Source organism: Lindgomyces ingoldianus (genome assembly GCF_010093535.1).
Source record: "Lindgomyces ingoldianus strain ATCC 200398 unplaced genomic scaffold BDR25scaffold_5, whole genome shotgun sequence".
NCBI lineage: Eukaryota > Fungi > Ascomycota > Dothideomycetes > Pleosporales > Lindgomycetaceae > Lindgomyces > Lindgomyces ingoldianus.
The window spans coordinates 1,634,837-1,649,541 of record NW_022985166.1 but is presented as its reverse complement, the minus strand read 5'-3'; the positions used below and the strand labels follow the sequence as shown (position 1 = coordinate 1,649,541).

General features: G+C 53.3%; 5 protein-coding genes across 5 annotated transcripts; 3 read left to right on the top strand and 2 right to left on the bottom strand.

The window, feature by feature from the left end:
- Positions 1–867: 867 nt before the first annotated feature.
- Positions 868–2,940, top strand: BDR25DRAFT_254500 (uncharacterized protein). The gene is made up of 3 exons (XM_033686302.1): positions 868–1,345; positions 1,478–1,752; positions 1,807–2,940. The coding sequence occupies exons 1-3, from the start codon at positions 1,149–1,151 to the stop codon at positions 2,685–2,687; spliced, it is 1,353 nt and encodes a 450-aa protein (XP_033552356.1). The 5' UTR covers positions 868–1,148; the 3' UTR covers positions 2,688–2,940.
- Positions 2,941–3,380: 440 nt separating this feature from the next.
- BDR25DRAFT_322679 (peptidyl-prolyl cis-trans isomerase 1) lies at positions 3,381–4,727 on the top strand (the record flags this gene model as incomplete). The annotated part of the gene is made up of 4 exons (XM_033692051.1): positions 3,381–3,393; positions 3,453–3,524; positions 3,633–4,052; positions 4,114–4,727. The coding sequence occupies 4 exons, from the start codon at positions 3,381–3,383 to the stop codon at positions 4,725–4,727; spliced, it is 1,119 nt and encodes a 372-aa protein (XP_033552355.1).
- Positions 4,728–6,488: 1,761 nt separating this feature from the next.
- BDR25DRAFT_103280 (uncharacterized protein) lies at positions 6,489–10,876 on the bottom strand. Its single transcript, XM_033683475.1, has 2 exons — positions 7,878–10,876; positions 6,489–7,830 (listed from the first exon to the last, which is right to left on the bottom strand). Exons 1-2 carry the CDS (start codon positions 10,735–10,737, stop codon positions 6,566–6,568), a joined length of 4,125 nt encoding a protein of 1,374 aa, XP_033552354.1. The 5' UTR covers positions 10,738–10,876; the 3' UTR covers positions 6,489–6,565.
- A 1,097-nt stretch (positions 10,877–11,973) lies between these two features.
- Positions 11,974–12,708, bottom strand: BDR25DRAFT_212906 (uncharacterized protein; the record flags this gene model as incomplete). The annotated part of the gene is made up of 1 exon (XM_033684734.1): positions 11,974–12,708. The coding sequence occupies one exon, from the start codon at positions 12,706–12,708 to the stop codon at positions 11,974–11,976; it is 735 nt and encodes a 244-aa protein (XP_033552353.1).
- Positions 12,709–14,159: 1,451 nt separating this feature from the next.
- BDR25DRAFT_301148 (uncharacterized protein) lies at positions 14,160–14,597 on the top strand. Its single transcript, XM_033689513.1, has 2 exons — positions 14,160–14,393; positions 14,449–14,597. Exons 1-2 carry the CDS (start codon positions 14,268–14,270, stop codon positions 14,482–14,484), a joined length of 162 nt encoding a protein of 53 aa, XP_033552352.1. The 5' UTR covers positions 14,160–14,267; the 3' UTR covers positions 14,485–14,597.
- The last annotated feature ends 108 nt before the right edge of the window (positions 14,598–14,705 follow it).

Genomic DNA, 14,705 nt, shown 5'->3' with positions numbered 1-14,705 from the left:
GGCGCAGTCAGACCCGCCTGTCAACCTTGTACCTAAAGAGCTGGCTCTAGAAAAATGGATGGACATCTGCAGCATTTCAACATATAGACGGGGAAGTACAATCAATTGTTAACATGTCGCCAGGCTTGATGCGACGGGGTACCTACGGGGACTTTCTCTTCTTTGCCTCAGGAAGTTAAGGATGGGGTTGCCCTGTCTAACGGCTTCCTGTGGCCCTTTGTGTGCTTTGCGTTCCTTCAATATACCACAGTCCCCATTTATTTTGTCTTTTGCTCCATGTTCATTTTCCTCTTCGTGCATCATGTTTCTATTGAGCATTTCGTGAGCGGTACTAGCATGGGTTTAGCGCACGGGACAGTGAATCAGCAGTCAGGACACGCATCCCAGGAAAGGATTCTGGAGACGTCCTTTGAAGAAGCTCTGCGTACCCAGGGCATTTGACACATTGACGTTGTTTGTGTCTAAATATATTGCATCCCATTCCTACACCGTATTCATCGCGTCAGAACACACGGCCATTCAAAATCCCTGCCAGGGAGGGCAAAACGACAATGTGTCGATATCAGTAATGTGGCTGGTGCTTTCGGGAACCCAGTTTCAACGGCGGTTGCGGATTTCCCATTCTTACTGGAAGATATGTTTGCAAGACGTCTGGAGATACGAATACATTGCCATATCGCACGGGCATAGGGGCCTTTCTCTCCAGCGCTTTGAAATCAGGATAAGGGGCAGGCGCGAAACCGCGTTGTCAACGCCAGCGATCAGCGGGATGATGTGTGCAATGATGAAGTGTCTCGGTTAGCAGCTTGGCGCACACTCTTCACACTCGTTCGCCTGCCGTCCAGCTGCCTGTTCTTCACGTTCACCTCTCACTCACTCCCCCCAAGTATTGTTCCTTGAAACTAAACTCCTTGCCTCCGGCTTTGACTCATGTCGCTTCAACACATCCTACAAATACCGTCCACTGCATACCGAGATTCCCTGCCTTTGCAATAGCTGCAATTTATTGCTATTGCCGGCCTTCCCGCCCTGTGCGCAAGTCGGTGTAGTCCCGCCAGCACATAGCTGCAGCCTCGCAGCGGCCTTTCTGCTACATTTCTTTACTAGACCCAGTTCTAGCCCTTAATATCTGACCATCGTCTGGAAAAATGCACGATTTACGGCGTCAGGCTCTCGAGAGCGGCAAGACCGTGTCCCGCAAAGCGCGCTCACGGAATGCCTCGGTGCCGTCATCCAAAGCAAATTCGACACTTAATTCCCCGGCTCAGTCCAGGGCCAACTCCCGGAACCCAAGCCGACATGGGTCCGACGATGAGGAGTACCTTAGCGACGGCACAGCCTGGAGGTAGGTTTCGAAATTCCCCAGACTTTTCTCTCCACCTCATGGTGCATTGCCCGACAGCTTCGTCGTGTCTGACATGATGATTCTGGCCTACGACTCCGACTCGACGGGTTCGCTGACAGATATCTCCTCTAGCACCAACTCTATCGATGATATTCTCAACAGCGAGGATGTCGACCTGGCGCCAGACGTGTGGAAGTCGGAGTTGAACGTTCGCGTCGAGCAGATGGTCGATCGCAAGCGCAGCAGCACTGAAGGACGCGCCGACAGCCTGGCCGGGTTCACCCACATTCTCATGGCTAAGTATGCGAAGGACGAAGTCGATGGCCGCATGAGCGAGCTTTTGCCGTCGATGCTCCGGAGCATAAAGTCAGAGACCAGCGAGCGCGAGACGGTCGCCGCCCTGAAAGGTATGCCCCTCCACCACGTCAACTACATAGCCAGCAACTAATCGATGCTCACAGCACTCGCCGTGACAATCGTCACCTTGGACTCTGACGACATTTACGACTCAGTAGCCGACCTCCTGAAGCGCACCATCTCAGACTCCGAGTCCATCCAAACCAAGATCAGTGCCATCCACGCCCTTGGCATTGCTACCTTCTTCGGCGGATCTTCCGAAGAAGAGACCGAAGACAACATGGCGTTCCTGCTCGAGATTATCGAGTCAGATGGCCTCTCGATCGATGCTCACGACGAAGGCTCTGTGGTCGTCGCTGCCCTTGAGGAATGGGGCCTGCTTGCAACCGAGGTCGAGGATCTGGAGGACGCTACGGAAGCGGCCATTGAAGCCTTTGTCGACCAGCTTCAGAGCTCCGACGCCGGTGTTCAGATTGCTGCCGGGGAGAACATTGCCCTTCTTTATGAGAAGTCGTACACGCCTCTTGAGGACGATGAGGAAATTTCTGAAGGGGATATCGATTCCGAAGACGATGATGAACGACGCAACAGAGACAAGATGGTGAAGCGCTACACTGTCTACCGAAGGCAAGACCAGCTCCTGCGCGCTCTGGATGAGCTCGCCACCGTCTCGACCCGCAAGATCTCGAAGAAGGATAAGAAGACCTTACATTCGTCATTCGCCGATATCCGAAATTCTGTCGAAAAGCCAACTCGTGGTCCCAAGTATTCGACGGCGCTTGACCAGGAGACTGGAAGGACCTACGGCGGTGGTAGGATGAAGGTCAAGATCAATCGCAACGTGGAGGTTCGGATCGACAAGTGGTGGAAGCTGCAGAGGCTGAACGCGCTTAGGAGGGTCTTGCAAGGGGGATTTGTCCATCAATATGACGAGAACGAGGCTGTCTCCCGTTGCTTGCCCTTCTCCGTGGCAACCAAGCGCTGAGAAGCCTATTGTAGTGGGACATGTTGAGGACCCTTCGGTTTTGGTTTTGTTGGGATCGGGTTTGTGGCATGGCTTGTGAATCTTTCTTTCATAATCTCCTTCTTCTGCATCAAATACCCCTACACACATCGCATCATTGTCCGGACAGGCTTTCACGTAGGACAGGAATTGGAATAGAAACCGCTCGCATAGATCTTGATCTTTTTGCATATCGACACTTCTCGTGGAACATGAACAGGGAGGGTTGACGTAACAAACGCAATAGGGGGATAAGTGAGAAGTTCGAAAAGATCAAGCGCCGTGGGGTTTGCTTCGCTGGTGATGCTGTTTGGGGAAGCCTTTGCGAAACCCCACTATGACTGTTGATGCCCCTCATCGCGAAATGCACGTCAACAATGCTTGAACAGGTACAGCACCCGAGGAACCATTGGAGGGACTTGGTGCCTGCATTCAAATCCCTGTGACACTTGCCTCCAGCCAGCTAGCCTCGCGAGTCGTCCTTTCAGGTGGGCGAACCTGTCTTTGTGGGATTGCTGGGTGCGTGTGCATGTCTTGGCACGCTGTAGAAGCTTCTGGCACCTTGCCTGACGACGCCGCTTTCTTCAGCCTCGAGACTTCACTTACAACCTTCTCTCACACACTCCCCGCACGCAATTCCTGTCTCTGTTTTGCCCTTTCCTCCAAACTGCAACCATGGCATCCACAAGTAAGAACCCCACGACGAGGTTCCAGCACAGTGTGCTCTGCTAACAGTATAATACACAGAACGTCCGCGCGTTTTCTTCGATGTTACTGTTGGCGGAGTAAAGGCTGGACGTATTGTAATTGAACTTGTGAGTCTTCTTCCTCCGGAATTGAGGGCTTCATTATGCTAACATGTTCAGTACAATGACAGCATGTGTATCCCTCCCCACATCCTCCTCAAATACTAACGCACTGTCCCAGTCGTCCCTAAGACGGCCGAAAACTTCCGCGCCCTCTGTACTGGTGAGAAGGGACTCGGTACCTCCGGCAAGCCTCTGCACTACAAGGGCTCCATCTTCCACCGTGTCATCAAATCTTTCATGATCCAGGGTGGCGACTTCACCATGGGCAACGGCACGGGCGGGGAGAGCATCTACGGTGAGAAGTTTGAGGACGAGAATTTCGACCAGATCCACGATCGCCCGTTTCTGTTGAGTATGGCAAATGCGGGACCCGGGACAAATGGGAGTCAATTTTTCATCACGACGGTCTCCACGCCGCATCTGGATAAGAAGCATGTGGTGTTTGGGGAAGTTATTAATGGGAGGAGTGTTGTAAGGGAGATTGAGAATTTGAAGACGCAGAATGGGGATAAGCCGTTGCATGATGCTACTATCGTTGGTACGCAAACCTCACCCTCACTCGTTAAATCCATGCCCTAGCTAACCTCTTTTACCCCCAGATTGCGGTGAACTCACAGGAGACGCCTACGACCGCGCCACAGAAAAGATCCCCGACGCAACCGGCGACCCCTACGAAGACTATCCGGAGGACCAGAAAACTAACTCCACCGAAATCACGGGCACCGAAATCCTTTCCATCGCCTCCGCCCTCAAAGACCTCGGCAACTCAGCCTTCAAATCCTCAAACCTCGTCCTCGGTCTCCAAAAATACCAAAAAGCCTTGCGCTACCTGCACGAGCACCCCACACCCCTGGACACTGACCCCGCGGACCTCTTCCCCCAGCTCAACGCCCTCAAAATAATCCTCTACTCCAATTCTTCCTTGCTCCAGAATAAACTCCGGGATTTCGAAGCCGCTAACGAATCCGCAACGAAGGCGCTGGAGATCGAGGGGATTAACGATAAGGACAAAGGGAAGGCGTATTTCCGCCGTGCACAGGCGAGGATTGGGAAGAAGAATGATGACGATGCGTTGGAGGACTTAGAGGAGGCGGAGAGGTTGGTGCCCGGGGATGTGGCGGTTGGGAGGGAGTTGGAGGGCGTGAGGAAGAGGGTTAGGGAGAGGAGAGAGAGGGAGAAGAAGGTCTATAGGAATGCTTTTGATTTTGATTAAGGGGCTTTGGGGGTGTGAGGAGTGATGTGGTGGGGGGTTGGCATGGGCTCGGAGCTATGATGGAGAGGTACGTGTGTGATGGACGAGGGTGCGGGAAAGGTAAGGAAGGCTTACTAGAACGAAAAGTCCATTTCCCGTGCCATACCACTTTAGCGTATGAGCTGGCGGACGACAGCTGAGGGATTAAGAAAGGAGGTTTTACGCATAGCTAGCTGCACTGAAAGTAGCTATCCACGATAACTGAAACCGCTCACATGACAACCAATCAACGACATTTATACATTACATTCAACTGTCTCAATTCCATTCCCTACACCTACAAACGAACGGAGAAGATTGATTATATATGTTGCATTCGAGTACGTGAATATATAAATCTCCAATCCAACTCGCGCGCACCAAAACCCCGAATCAAACCAAACCTTTGATAACCATCTACCCACGCAGCCATCCAAGCTCAAAATCCAAGCCACCGAATATAAAACAGGAAGTCGAATGACCGCCGCCGTGCATCAGAAGTGTAATAAGCCACCTACCACCAATGAAGACTCCATCCCCCCTAGTGTACTTGATAGGAATCGTATCCAATCCACCCCAGTTCGGTCCGGTCCAATACCTTTCCTCTCTCATATACAAGAAACTACTCGTTGGACCCAACCAACCCAATCCAAATGTGTCCCTCTCCCAACCTAGACCCCAGCTCTGACCATGAATATGAATGTGAAATGTATGAACGCTAAACGCTTTCACAGATAGAAACAAATATCAAGCAGACTGAAAGATTTTAGGTATGCAAATGAGTGATGTGAAATCAATCAAAATGTTATAAACTTAACGAAACGCGACGTAACAAGTCCACCCTTTTCTGTATGTGTGCAGTGCAGGACTCCTACGGCTAGCCAGTAAAGTTCAGCGTCGCGGTAAACAGGAGTCGAGTCCCAAGCGGTGAGGACGAGCAAGCAAGTAAGGATGATAGCCTGCCAGACCAGGTAGGAAAGACCCTCCTCCTGGGCTGAGATGAGCTGAGAGTAATGATTGCCAATGTGCTGCAATGCACAGCACATTTACGGTGAGTATTAGGGTGCACTGGACTGGCCTTAGTCCTATTCAACGAATAGACATGCTGCGGCCGGCGACCCACGAAGAGGACAAACTCCGCTCGGCTCTGCGTGAGATTCTGTCCACGCAGCTACAGACGGTGAAGTAGAAAAAGGACCCGAATTAGACAAGACAGGAACCACCAATATGCATGCGGCAAAGAGAGTCCAGAATGGCGAGATAGACCAAAAGTTGGAAGGCGTACTGCGTCTTGGAACTCGACATGGTCGGAGCAGGAGTATTTTGGGACGGAAATTTGCAGGACAGTGGTGTCCGCACTGGTTCTAGCAAGAGGCTCGACTTGTCGAATTATCTCTATTAATGGTCCGTGGGAGGTGTGAATATGCTGTAATAGGGCACGGTACAGCTCGGTTCAGTATTTGGTTTGGGTTGACTCGAAGGACATGCGGCAACGAGAACTGCGCAGCATAATAAAAGGAATGGCGGTGAAGTTCCGTTCCGTCCGGTGTAAATTGAGCACGGAGCTTAGCAAGGCATCTTTTCCTTCTCGTAGCTCGGCGAAGGCGGCGTCAATCTCCATCTTGCTCAAGTGGCGTTATCAAGTGCTTGTGGCGTACGCATGCTGAGTCTGCATGCAAGCAATCCTTCTCGCTCTCATGCCTCCCTCCTCACACATACTCCACATCATCGCCTTGCTTTCCCGCGTCGGAGTTCCGCCTGCCTCCCTTGTCCCTTCCCAACTTCGGGCTATTGTACTTCCCTGTGTACCAACCATCTAGTCACCACTCCCCTCCGACGCCTTCATTGATGCCTCTTGATCCATATGCACCTAGTGCGCTTGAAGTAGCTCCGCCTCGGTCCGTATTACGATCCGCATCACGATCCCTCTCTTTGCCCTTCCGCTCGCTATCTTTGTCTTTATCCTTGTCCTTATCCCGTCTCCGAGATTTGAATGGCAAAACACCCCTAAGGCCTTTCTCTTTCTTCTCCTTCTCTTTATCGAATCTTGGAAGTGCCGTTGTATACTCTTCCCCACTACCCGCTTCACTTCCCTCCATACTCATGCCTCCTGCACTCCTCGGCGGGCGGGATGTGGGATCGGAGTTGATATGCGCCAAATTAATATGAACATTTGGATTTGCCGTGAATGAGGACGACGACCCTATTGACACCATATGCAAGCCATCACTACTTCCCGGTGGCGTTTCCTCGGCTGCAGAAGCCGATGCCGATGCCGATGTAGACGCTGAAATTGACTCATTCAGGCTAGGCGCGTATGCGCCAATCCTGCCTTTCATTGTTAATGGGTTTGACGAGGTAGACGTCACGGAGCTCGCGGAAGCCGATATCGACGAGTTCTGTTGATGTCTCGTCTTCGGTGCTCTGGCGGGTTTCATGGTGATTGGTGTGCTCGTAGATGAGGAGCTGGTTAGCTCTTCAGTCAATGGACTTGTGGGCATCGAGGCAGATGCCGATGCGGTAGCTTTATTGCGAGTTGCAGCCCCACGAGTCGGCTCGAAGGATGCAGAACCTTGCAACTGCTCCACGAGTTCTTCCCATTTGACGCTGAGGCTAGAACTAGGGCGTTCAGCGCGTTCAGCCCGGTTGAGGCAATCGCTTGTGCGTTCGTGTAAGCTAACGCATATGTTGTGGAAACGAAGGAGGTCTCCATCTGTGGACTGGATATTACGGGCTGAGTCTTTGGTGTTATCAAGCCAAAGGTCGACTAGGGCGGCAAAATTGCGGGCGTGATCAATTAGGTAGGGCAAGGAGGGGAAACCTTCTCGGGAGGTTGGAGGGAGGCGTTGGAGAATAGCGAGGGGTGTGCTGTATGAAGGAGGAATTGGGGGTAGTGTTGATGTTGAAGATGATATCGAGCAAAGGTTGTCGATGTAGGTCTTGAATTCTTGCCGGTGCGAATTTAAGAAAACATTCATGGGCTCCATCCACTGCTCTTTTGTGCCGAAAGAGGACATGTTAGCAAGACCTTGGAGAGATTTAGCGATGAGTGTAAGCGTTCGGCGTGCTTTCGGCTTCGGGTGGTCTTCTTTGCGTTAGGGGGTCTTTTCAATTTCTGGCGTGTACACTTACCTTTAAGCAACCCGAAGAGCTTCGGATTGAGAACAGCGGGACAAAAGAACCTCAGGAATAAGAAACCTGACACGCTGCTATACTTGACCGTCCTAAGGAAGTCGCCGTATCGATCTTCGGCACAAGCTCGAATATGCCTAAAGATCAGTCGAAGTTCCTGGGGGCAGCGAGATATTGAGTTGTAGATTGCTTTCCACAGATCTTCCGTTAAGTTGATCAAGCGTCTCCAATTCCTATCCAGCTCATGTTGCGATGTGATCCTATTTGGATCAACTTCACATTCTGGGTCCTTGTCATTGATCTCCCTCAACTTCTCGCATAACGTCTCCTCTAGATATTCTTTCCCGAGTCTTTTCATATGGAAATCCAAGGACTTGGTCAGGAGAGTGTTGCCGCGAAACAAAAGGTTGGCCTCAAGTTTGGCGTTATTGCCCATGTCACGTACGAATAGCTCCCGGTCGCTAGAGGAGCCGAATGATTCGGTGGAATCAGTGGAGCCTAGCCGTTTGCTGAATCGCAACCGGCTGGCTGGGGTTTCTTTCAGTGTCCCGTCTATTTCTTCTTCCACAAGAGACATGATCCACTCTCCAGCTTGTCCAGAGACTTGGAAGATATTGAGTAAGTATTCGGATAGTCTCTTGAGTTCATTTGGTATCATCTGGGCGATTTGTAGTGTCAACCCGTTTGAGAACCTGTGAAGAAGCTCCGACATAGGCTGGTAGTCCCGAGCCATTAGTATGACACACTCCTCCGCGCTGACCTTGACAAAAACTTCCCCCACACTATTTCCATACATATTAACTAACGGCCACCACTTTTCGATCTCTTGATTTGGGCCAAGATCATCCAGGTAGATGTCTGTTTTGCCGCATGTTTGATCGAATGATATACCAGCATAGCCGCCAGCGCCTTCCGAAGTGAAAGAGTCTGAGGACAGCGGGTTGTCGTGGTGGCCTTTGTCGGCGCGCATCTGACTGGGAGGTCGCTTCTTGAGCAATAAAGATGCTGTTGAGAGGACAGCGGGAAGATCTAAAAACTCGAACTCCTCTCTCCAAAACGGGTTCTGGCCTTCTGACTTGGCCATAGTTCGCGCTCTTGTTTCACCGTCAAGCAACACCTCCACATAGTAGCCTCCGGAGTTCGTCACTGACGAAGCTGGCCGTGTTGGTGTACCGTGTTCCGCCATTTTGGGGCTTATTGGCGGCATCAACCTGGCCTCGACAACCCGAAAGAACAGCGATCGCTCCATTCGGAACATATCTTGGGTTCCAAAGGACGGCGATAGTGCGCCCTCCTCGTTCAGCGTTGGCTGCTTAGGCCCGTACAGCTGCGGAATAGTGAATGCTCGGAGTAGGACAATCCATACCTCATATAAGACTCGTGATTCTAGGGACAGAAATATGGGGCGTAACAATGATAACGATGTAGATGTAGATGTATATTGTGGATAAATGGCGATGCAAAATTCGTTATCCAATACCGAGGGATCCAATCGCTGGACAGCACATCGAGAGAGCTGAGAGAGTTGCACCACGGAGACTAGTGTGACATCAGTGTCGGAGTACAGCTTGAGCTCTCCGTTTTCTCGAAGGGTACAAGAGACCCTTCTCCACCTCCGCGAGCCGTGACTCTGTATCCGGTACGCTTGTGGTCTCGAAGCCCCAGTTTTTGGCGTGCCAGTGTTGCTGTATGTGACACTAGTGTCCCAGTATATCATTTTCCCGACCTTGATGATTGGCGCTTCTTTTAGGAGTGACACCTCCGAATGTCTCCTGCTGTCAGCAAGCCGCCGCTCGGCTACGAGCGAGGTTTGTGGTTTGGCCATTTTGTTGTGTATTCCTTTGGGACGAATGGGTTGCCAGCATAGCAACGCCGCGAACCACGAATCGAACTCGTCTTGGGTGGGCGGCCGCAAGAAGACCTCCAACTTCGAGTTATGCCCGAGAACGTGGATGTAAGCCGTGTAGGATTCGGCATCGTATGCGCTCTTCACACGGCAGCCTCGGAGGTCAGGAACGAGGGTGCGATGATAGGATGTGTCGCTCTTAGGCTCGTACACGAGACTCCCAGCCTCCTCGTTTATATAGCAGTACGACAAAGACCACGGGTTTGCCTCGCCGCGTCTAAAGGCCAGCATGCCTTGCATCTTGCCGCACGTGGCGCGCATAAGCTTTAGGACCTTCCTTGCATCCGATGCTGGGACGGGCGACACCCAAGAGTCGGGCTGAGCATTGGGAGAGGCCACCATCTGCGGGATGGGGGAAGCAGTGCGTGGGGGCTGCTTGATGAGGCGGCTTCGATTCGAGCTAGAGGTTCGCGGTGGGGGGTGCGAGGGAGGAGAGATGGTGGACGGATGCCCTATCGAGGTCACGACGGCTTCTTCGAGAGCCTGGAAGTTAGCAGAGCCTGTCGAGTGCACCGAGCCGATGCGGTGCCGGCTCGTCACGAACAGGTTCGGCGGCGACCTGTCTCGTGTGGACCGCTCTTCTAGCGTCCTTGTTCGCGGCCTTGTTTGCCCCTCTCTAGCATTTCGTAGTGTGTAATCAGCTTCGCTGGAGTTGGACCTGGAAACAAAGCTGCGCGGGTTGGTGTTCCTGGGGGCCTGAGGGTCGCGCTGGAGGCTGCTGCCAGAGCGAGGCGATATGGGCGGCGATGATGCTAGGTGTGTATCTCTGGCGTAGCTGTTCTGCGCAACCTCGCCCTCGGGAATGGCCTCGGGGGTGACAGCGCGAATCGTCGACGAGGGATAGTTGCTGCGGGTGTACAACTCGGTGTCGTCTCGCCATCTGTCCCGGGATGGTGTCGCCTCTGGAGCGCCGATCTCCCTTCTGTTCCGCCTGGTCTGCCTCGATTGATCCATGAACAATGGTTGGTGAGCCCGCTGGTTGGGCTATCCCGGATACTTATTGGAAGCACGCTCTTTTGAGTATTCTGCGCGGAAATGATGCCAACCGTGTGCGCCGTGTGACAAATGGTGGCGTTACGGTCGGCGCAGAGCCGACTGGCAGCGTTCCAGCCGGTAGATGCTAGGTGGGTGTAGGCAGGGCCCTCTGCCTTTGTCCTATCCCAGCCGTGCGCTCCGTTGCGCTGTCATTGACAGCTGACCGACGAGATTGGAGCGGGCACCCGGTCCGACCGTCACCGGTGAGCTGGGCAAGAAACGGCGGTGATGAATGGGGAGAGGATGTTCCAGTTGGCGTGGCGCATCGTATGGGCTGCAATGTCTTGGGAGCGCCTGGCCAGCAGCCTGGGACGGGGGGTGAGGCGCCTCGGAACAGCAGGGCGGGAGCTCAATTCATCACTGGGACTGGCCGCGTGGTGAGGGAGAGGGCAGGGCGCGGCGGGGGGCAAATGGCGATGGGTGATGAGCGACGGTGGAGGGTTGGGGGGAGGAACGAGCAGTTCTCACAGGGCAAGCGCCTTGGCGCCACGACCAATCGCTCTCCCAGCCTGCACTGCAAGGAAAATTACGGCTGTCTGACCTATCCTTCCAGAACAAAAGAGCGCTATCAACAAAGACAACGGGCCGTCTGCCACGCTTATCCATGGTGGGTTCTGGGCTTCATGCATCACTCGCCTGCATGAGCAGGTCATACCGAGTCCTAGGCTTCTGATGCTCACTCAACCACGAACTGCAAGGGACAAGCCGCGGTAGCTGCAAATCTTGATCAACAAAAAGAAAAAAAGCCATTTGTCATGGAAGCAGGCACCGGGTTGCCTGCTCGGCCTCATGCTCCCCTCTCAGCTAGCCATGTATATCACATCAATACCCTCTGCCATCCGGAAACACACCCCTAAAAAACACCTAAGAAACATACTGCATGTTGGATATCGCTCCCAAGGTTCCTATCCGCGCCTAATAAACGTGCTCGCCCGCATCCCACGCTCCGTCATCAGCTGAAATTACCCATTTCCCAACCAGTTTCACATGTCACCTTCCAGCTCATGCCAGACAAAGACTTTAACAGCCATAACACCACCCCGGCATTACTGCATATCGGCGCCAGGTCGAAGGGAGGATCAAGTCGATGCAGCCTTCTTTCCTCATGTGCACGCGCCTCATTTTCCACCTTGGGTGCCAACGCAGTACATACCCTTATTTAAATGGAGGCAGGTCGGCCGCGTTGTCTTCCAGACTGACAGCGCTCAGTGGCTGGCTCCGTGCGCCGCTGAGATCGCCGCTGCCTGTCTTCCGCAGCGCTTGGCGCATGGTTTCAATCTGCAATTCACCGCCCAATGGGGGGCTATGGGTGCCATGAGTCGTTGTAGGGCTGCCGGGAGCCCGAGCGCCTTTGGGAGACACCAATTCGGCGCCCTTTTCTGATGTGGCTCCACTCGTAGGCGGAGATGCACTGAAACCATGGGATGAGGTGGGGGACCGCACTGGAGATGGAGACCGGTTGGCTGTGGACGATAGGCTCATGAATTGCATTGCGTTTCGGTTGTCCTCAACATGTTCAGCTTGGACGACATCCGCAAATGAAATAAAGCTCAGACGTCGCACATCGGTGGTGTCCAGTGACCCGTAGTTGGACGCAGAGTCCTCATAATCTAGGTGTCCTGAAATGGGAAAATCATCCTGCGAGGGAGAATACATCGAATCAGTCATGCTGCCAGCAACGGTAGCTGAGGCGGGCTGGTGCGCCGAATGCATAACAATCTCCACCTCATCTGGGTTCAAATGGTCGTCGGTGATTGCCAACGACGATGCCTCCAAGACTGGCGGTATATGGTCTTCCGTTTGGATATGTGCGGGGATGGCAGGTGACAGCTCGCCCACGCTTTCTTGCACGTTACGCTCGAAAATCTGAGACGACGCCGGTGAGTGCATGCCGGGGGAGGACGAGCGGTTGTATCGCCGATTGGGAGATGCTGCGACGCCGGCCGGGTAGATACGCGGGCTGCTGCGAGGAGACGGTCGGCGGTCGGGGGGAGGGGAGTTGAGGGGAGACACCGGTCTTCTCGCAGTGGGGAGAGGAGGGGACGCTGAGAGGGTTGCGGGCGATTTGGGAGACATGTCGGTGTCTTTCTTGTCTCCCTCTTTCTTCTTGCCCAGCCCGAGGAGCTTGCGCTTGCCTTTGGCGAGGAGGCTCGATTGATCGTTGGTGTCTTCTGCCGGCTTGCTCTCGCTCAGGAGAGGCACTGCTGACGAGCGTGGGCTGGGGCCAAGGGGAGGGGTCGTCTTTGGGATCTCCGCGACACTCATTTGAGCGTCGGAAGAAAGGGTTGGGCGATGCACGCGCAGTCTGCTTTATAATAGATCGTGTGCGGTGAGTAGACTGCCCACGATCCAGCGGGTTGTCCACAGAGGGGCAGATTAAGGCCGGATCTCGCTTGACAGGAACCTTGGAAGCCGGCAATCAGAGCACCGGAGTGATAACTCGTGTAGAATCGCACAGGGCGAATGTGTCGAGCCGTATGTTGGCGTGAGGATCGGAGTGTTCTTGGGCACCTTGGGGAGGAGTAGTAATGGGAAGTTGGCTCGCGGTTGGGAGTCTACGAGGCGACGTCGTCACGTGTTGGGCGTCGCGGCCACAATGACGTTGCAGGCTCGAAACGCTTCAACTAGCTCTGCGTTTTGTTCCAGGAACCGTCCCTTTGGCGGATCCTCCCATACCCGGCTGACTGACTGTGAACATCACTCCCTCTTACATTGTCGTCGACCGCCCAAGATTTCTTGGATGTGTCGAGATTTGCCCAGGTTAGTGTCCAGAAAACCGGGCGTGAAAGCGGGGTGCTGGCAGAACTGAGCTATCACGGCGCAACAAGTGGTATGGAAGGTTTCAAGGAGGTTTGATGTAGTCTCAGTTCAATTTCAGCAATGGATCAAGTCTTACAGTCGCTCTTCTTTCATCATTCACACTCGCCAAGTCTCTCCAACTGGCCAATGGCCCGGGCCACGAAGGAAGATGGCGATGTGGAATCAGCAGCTAATGCTTGTATGAGTGGCCGCACAATCCAAGTCGCGCTCAAGCGGCCACATCTCCGTCCCCTTTCCCCCTGCTTTCTTCTTCCCATGCCGTCATTGTTGCTGTTTTTATTCTTTCCGGGGGACCCGGATGCGAATGTCCTCAAGGGTCAGCCCATCTGCACCCGAGAGTCTGAGTCCGATTGCGCAACATTCACACAATTCCATGCCAGATGGTCTGATTGCGGGCCATGAGATTAGTCTTCCCGCTTCCGCGAACCCATTCTCTGACCGCTTGGGGGTTTGCACTGGCATTCTTCAAGGAATAGGGCTCTTGGAGATGGAAAGGGCACGTTCATCGTGTTGCATAATTGTTATCCCTCTTGCGCCACCAACGGATTTGCAGGCACAGGCACAAAGCAACAATCGCTATTGGGAGATGCTGCCAATACAGTGTTTCGTCTGCACACAACCTCAACTCAATGCTCTGGCTGGTTATTTCACACCAGGGGTCGCCATTCCATATTGTCCCAGCTGATTGCATTGCAGAAGCTGATGTCGCTCACAGACCACAATCTCGTATCGTTGGCTGGGCACAACCGATTCTCGTATGAGAACGACTCTTCTGTGTCTTCAAAATTTCACTGATGTGTTACTTTTCAGTCTGCTCGAATAGGGGTGGCGGCATACAGCGTTTAATAATACCAGATTATCGATGCTGAAATGTCTGGGTGTCCTCTTGTTTACACTTGAATACACGAGGTCTTCTTCACACTGGACCGCCCACTAACCCCTGACCTGAAGACTTCAACCCCGCCACAACATACCGAAACTGGGGTGCGTGTTCTCCCGGATCCTTCAGGCCTCAGCTTCAGTAATCTCCACGTCGATCCAATGCATACACCTCGTGATCCCAGGGG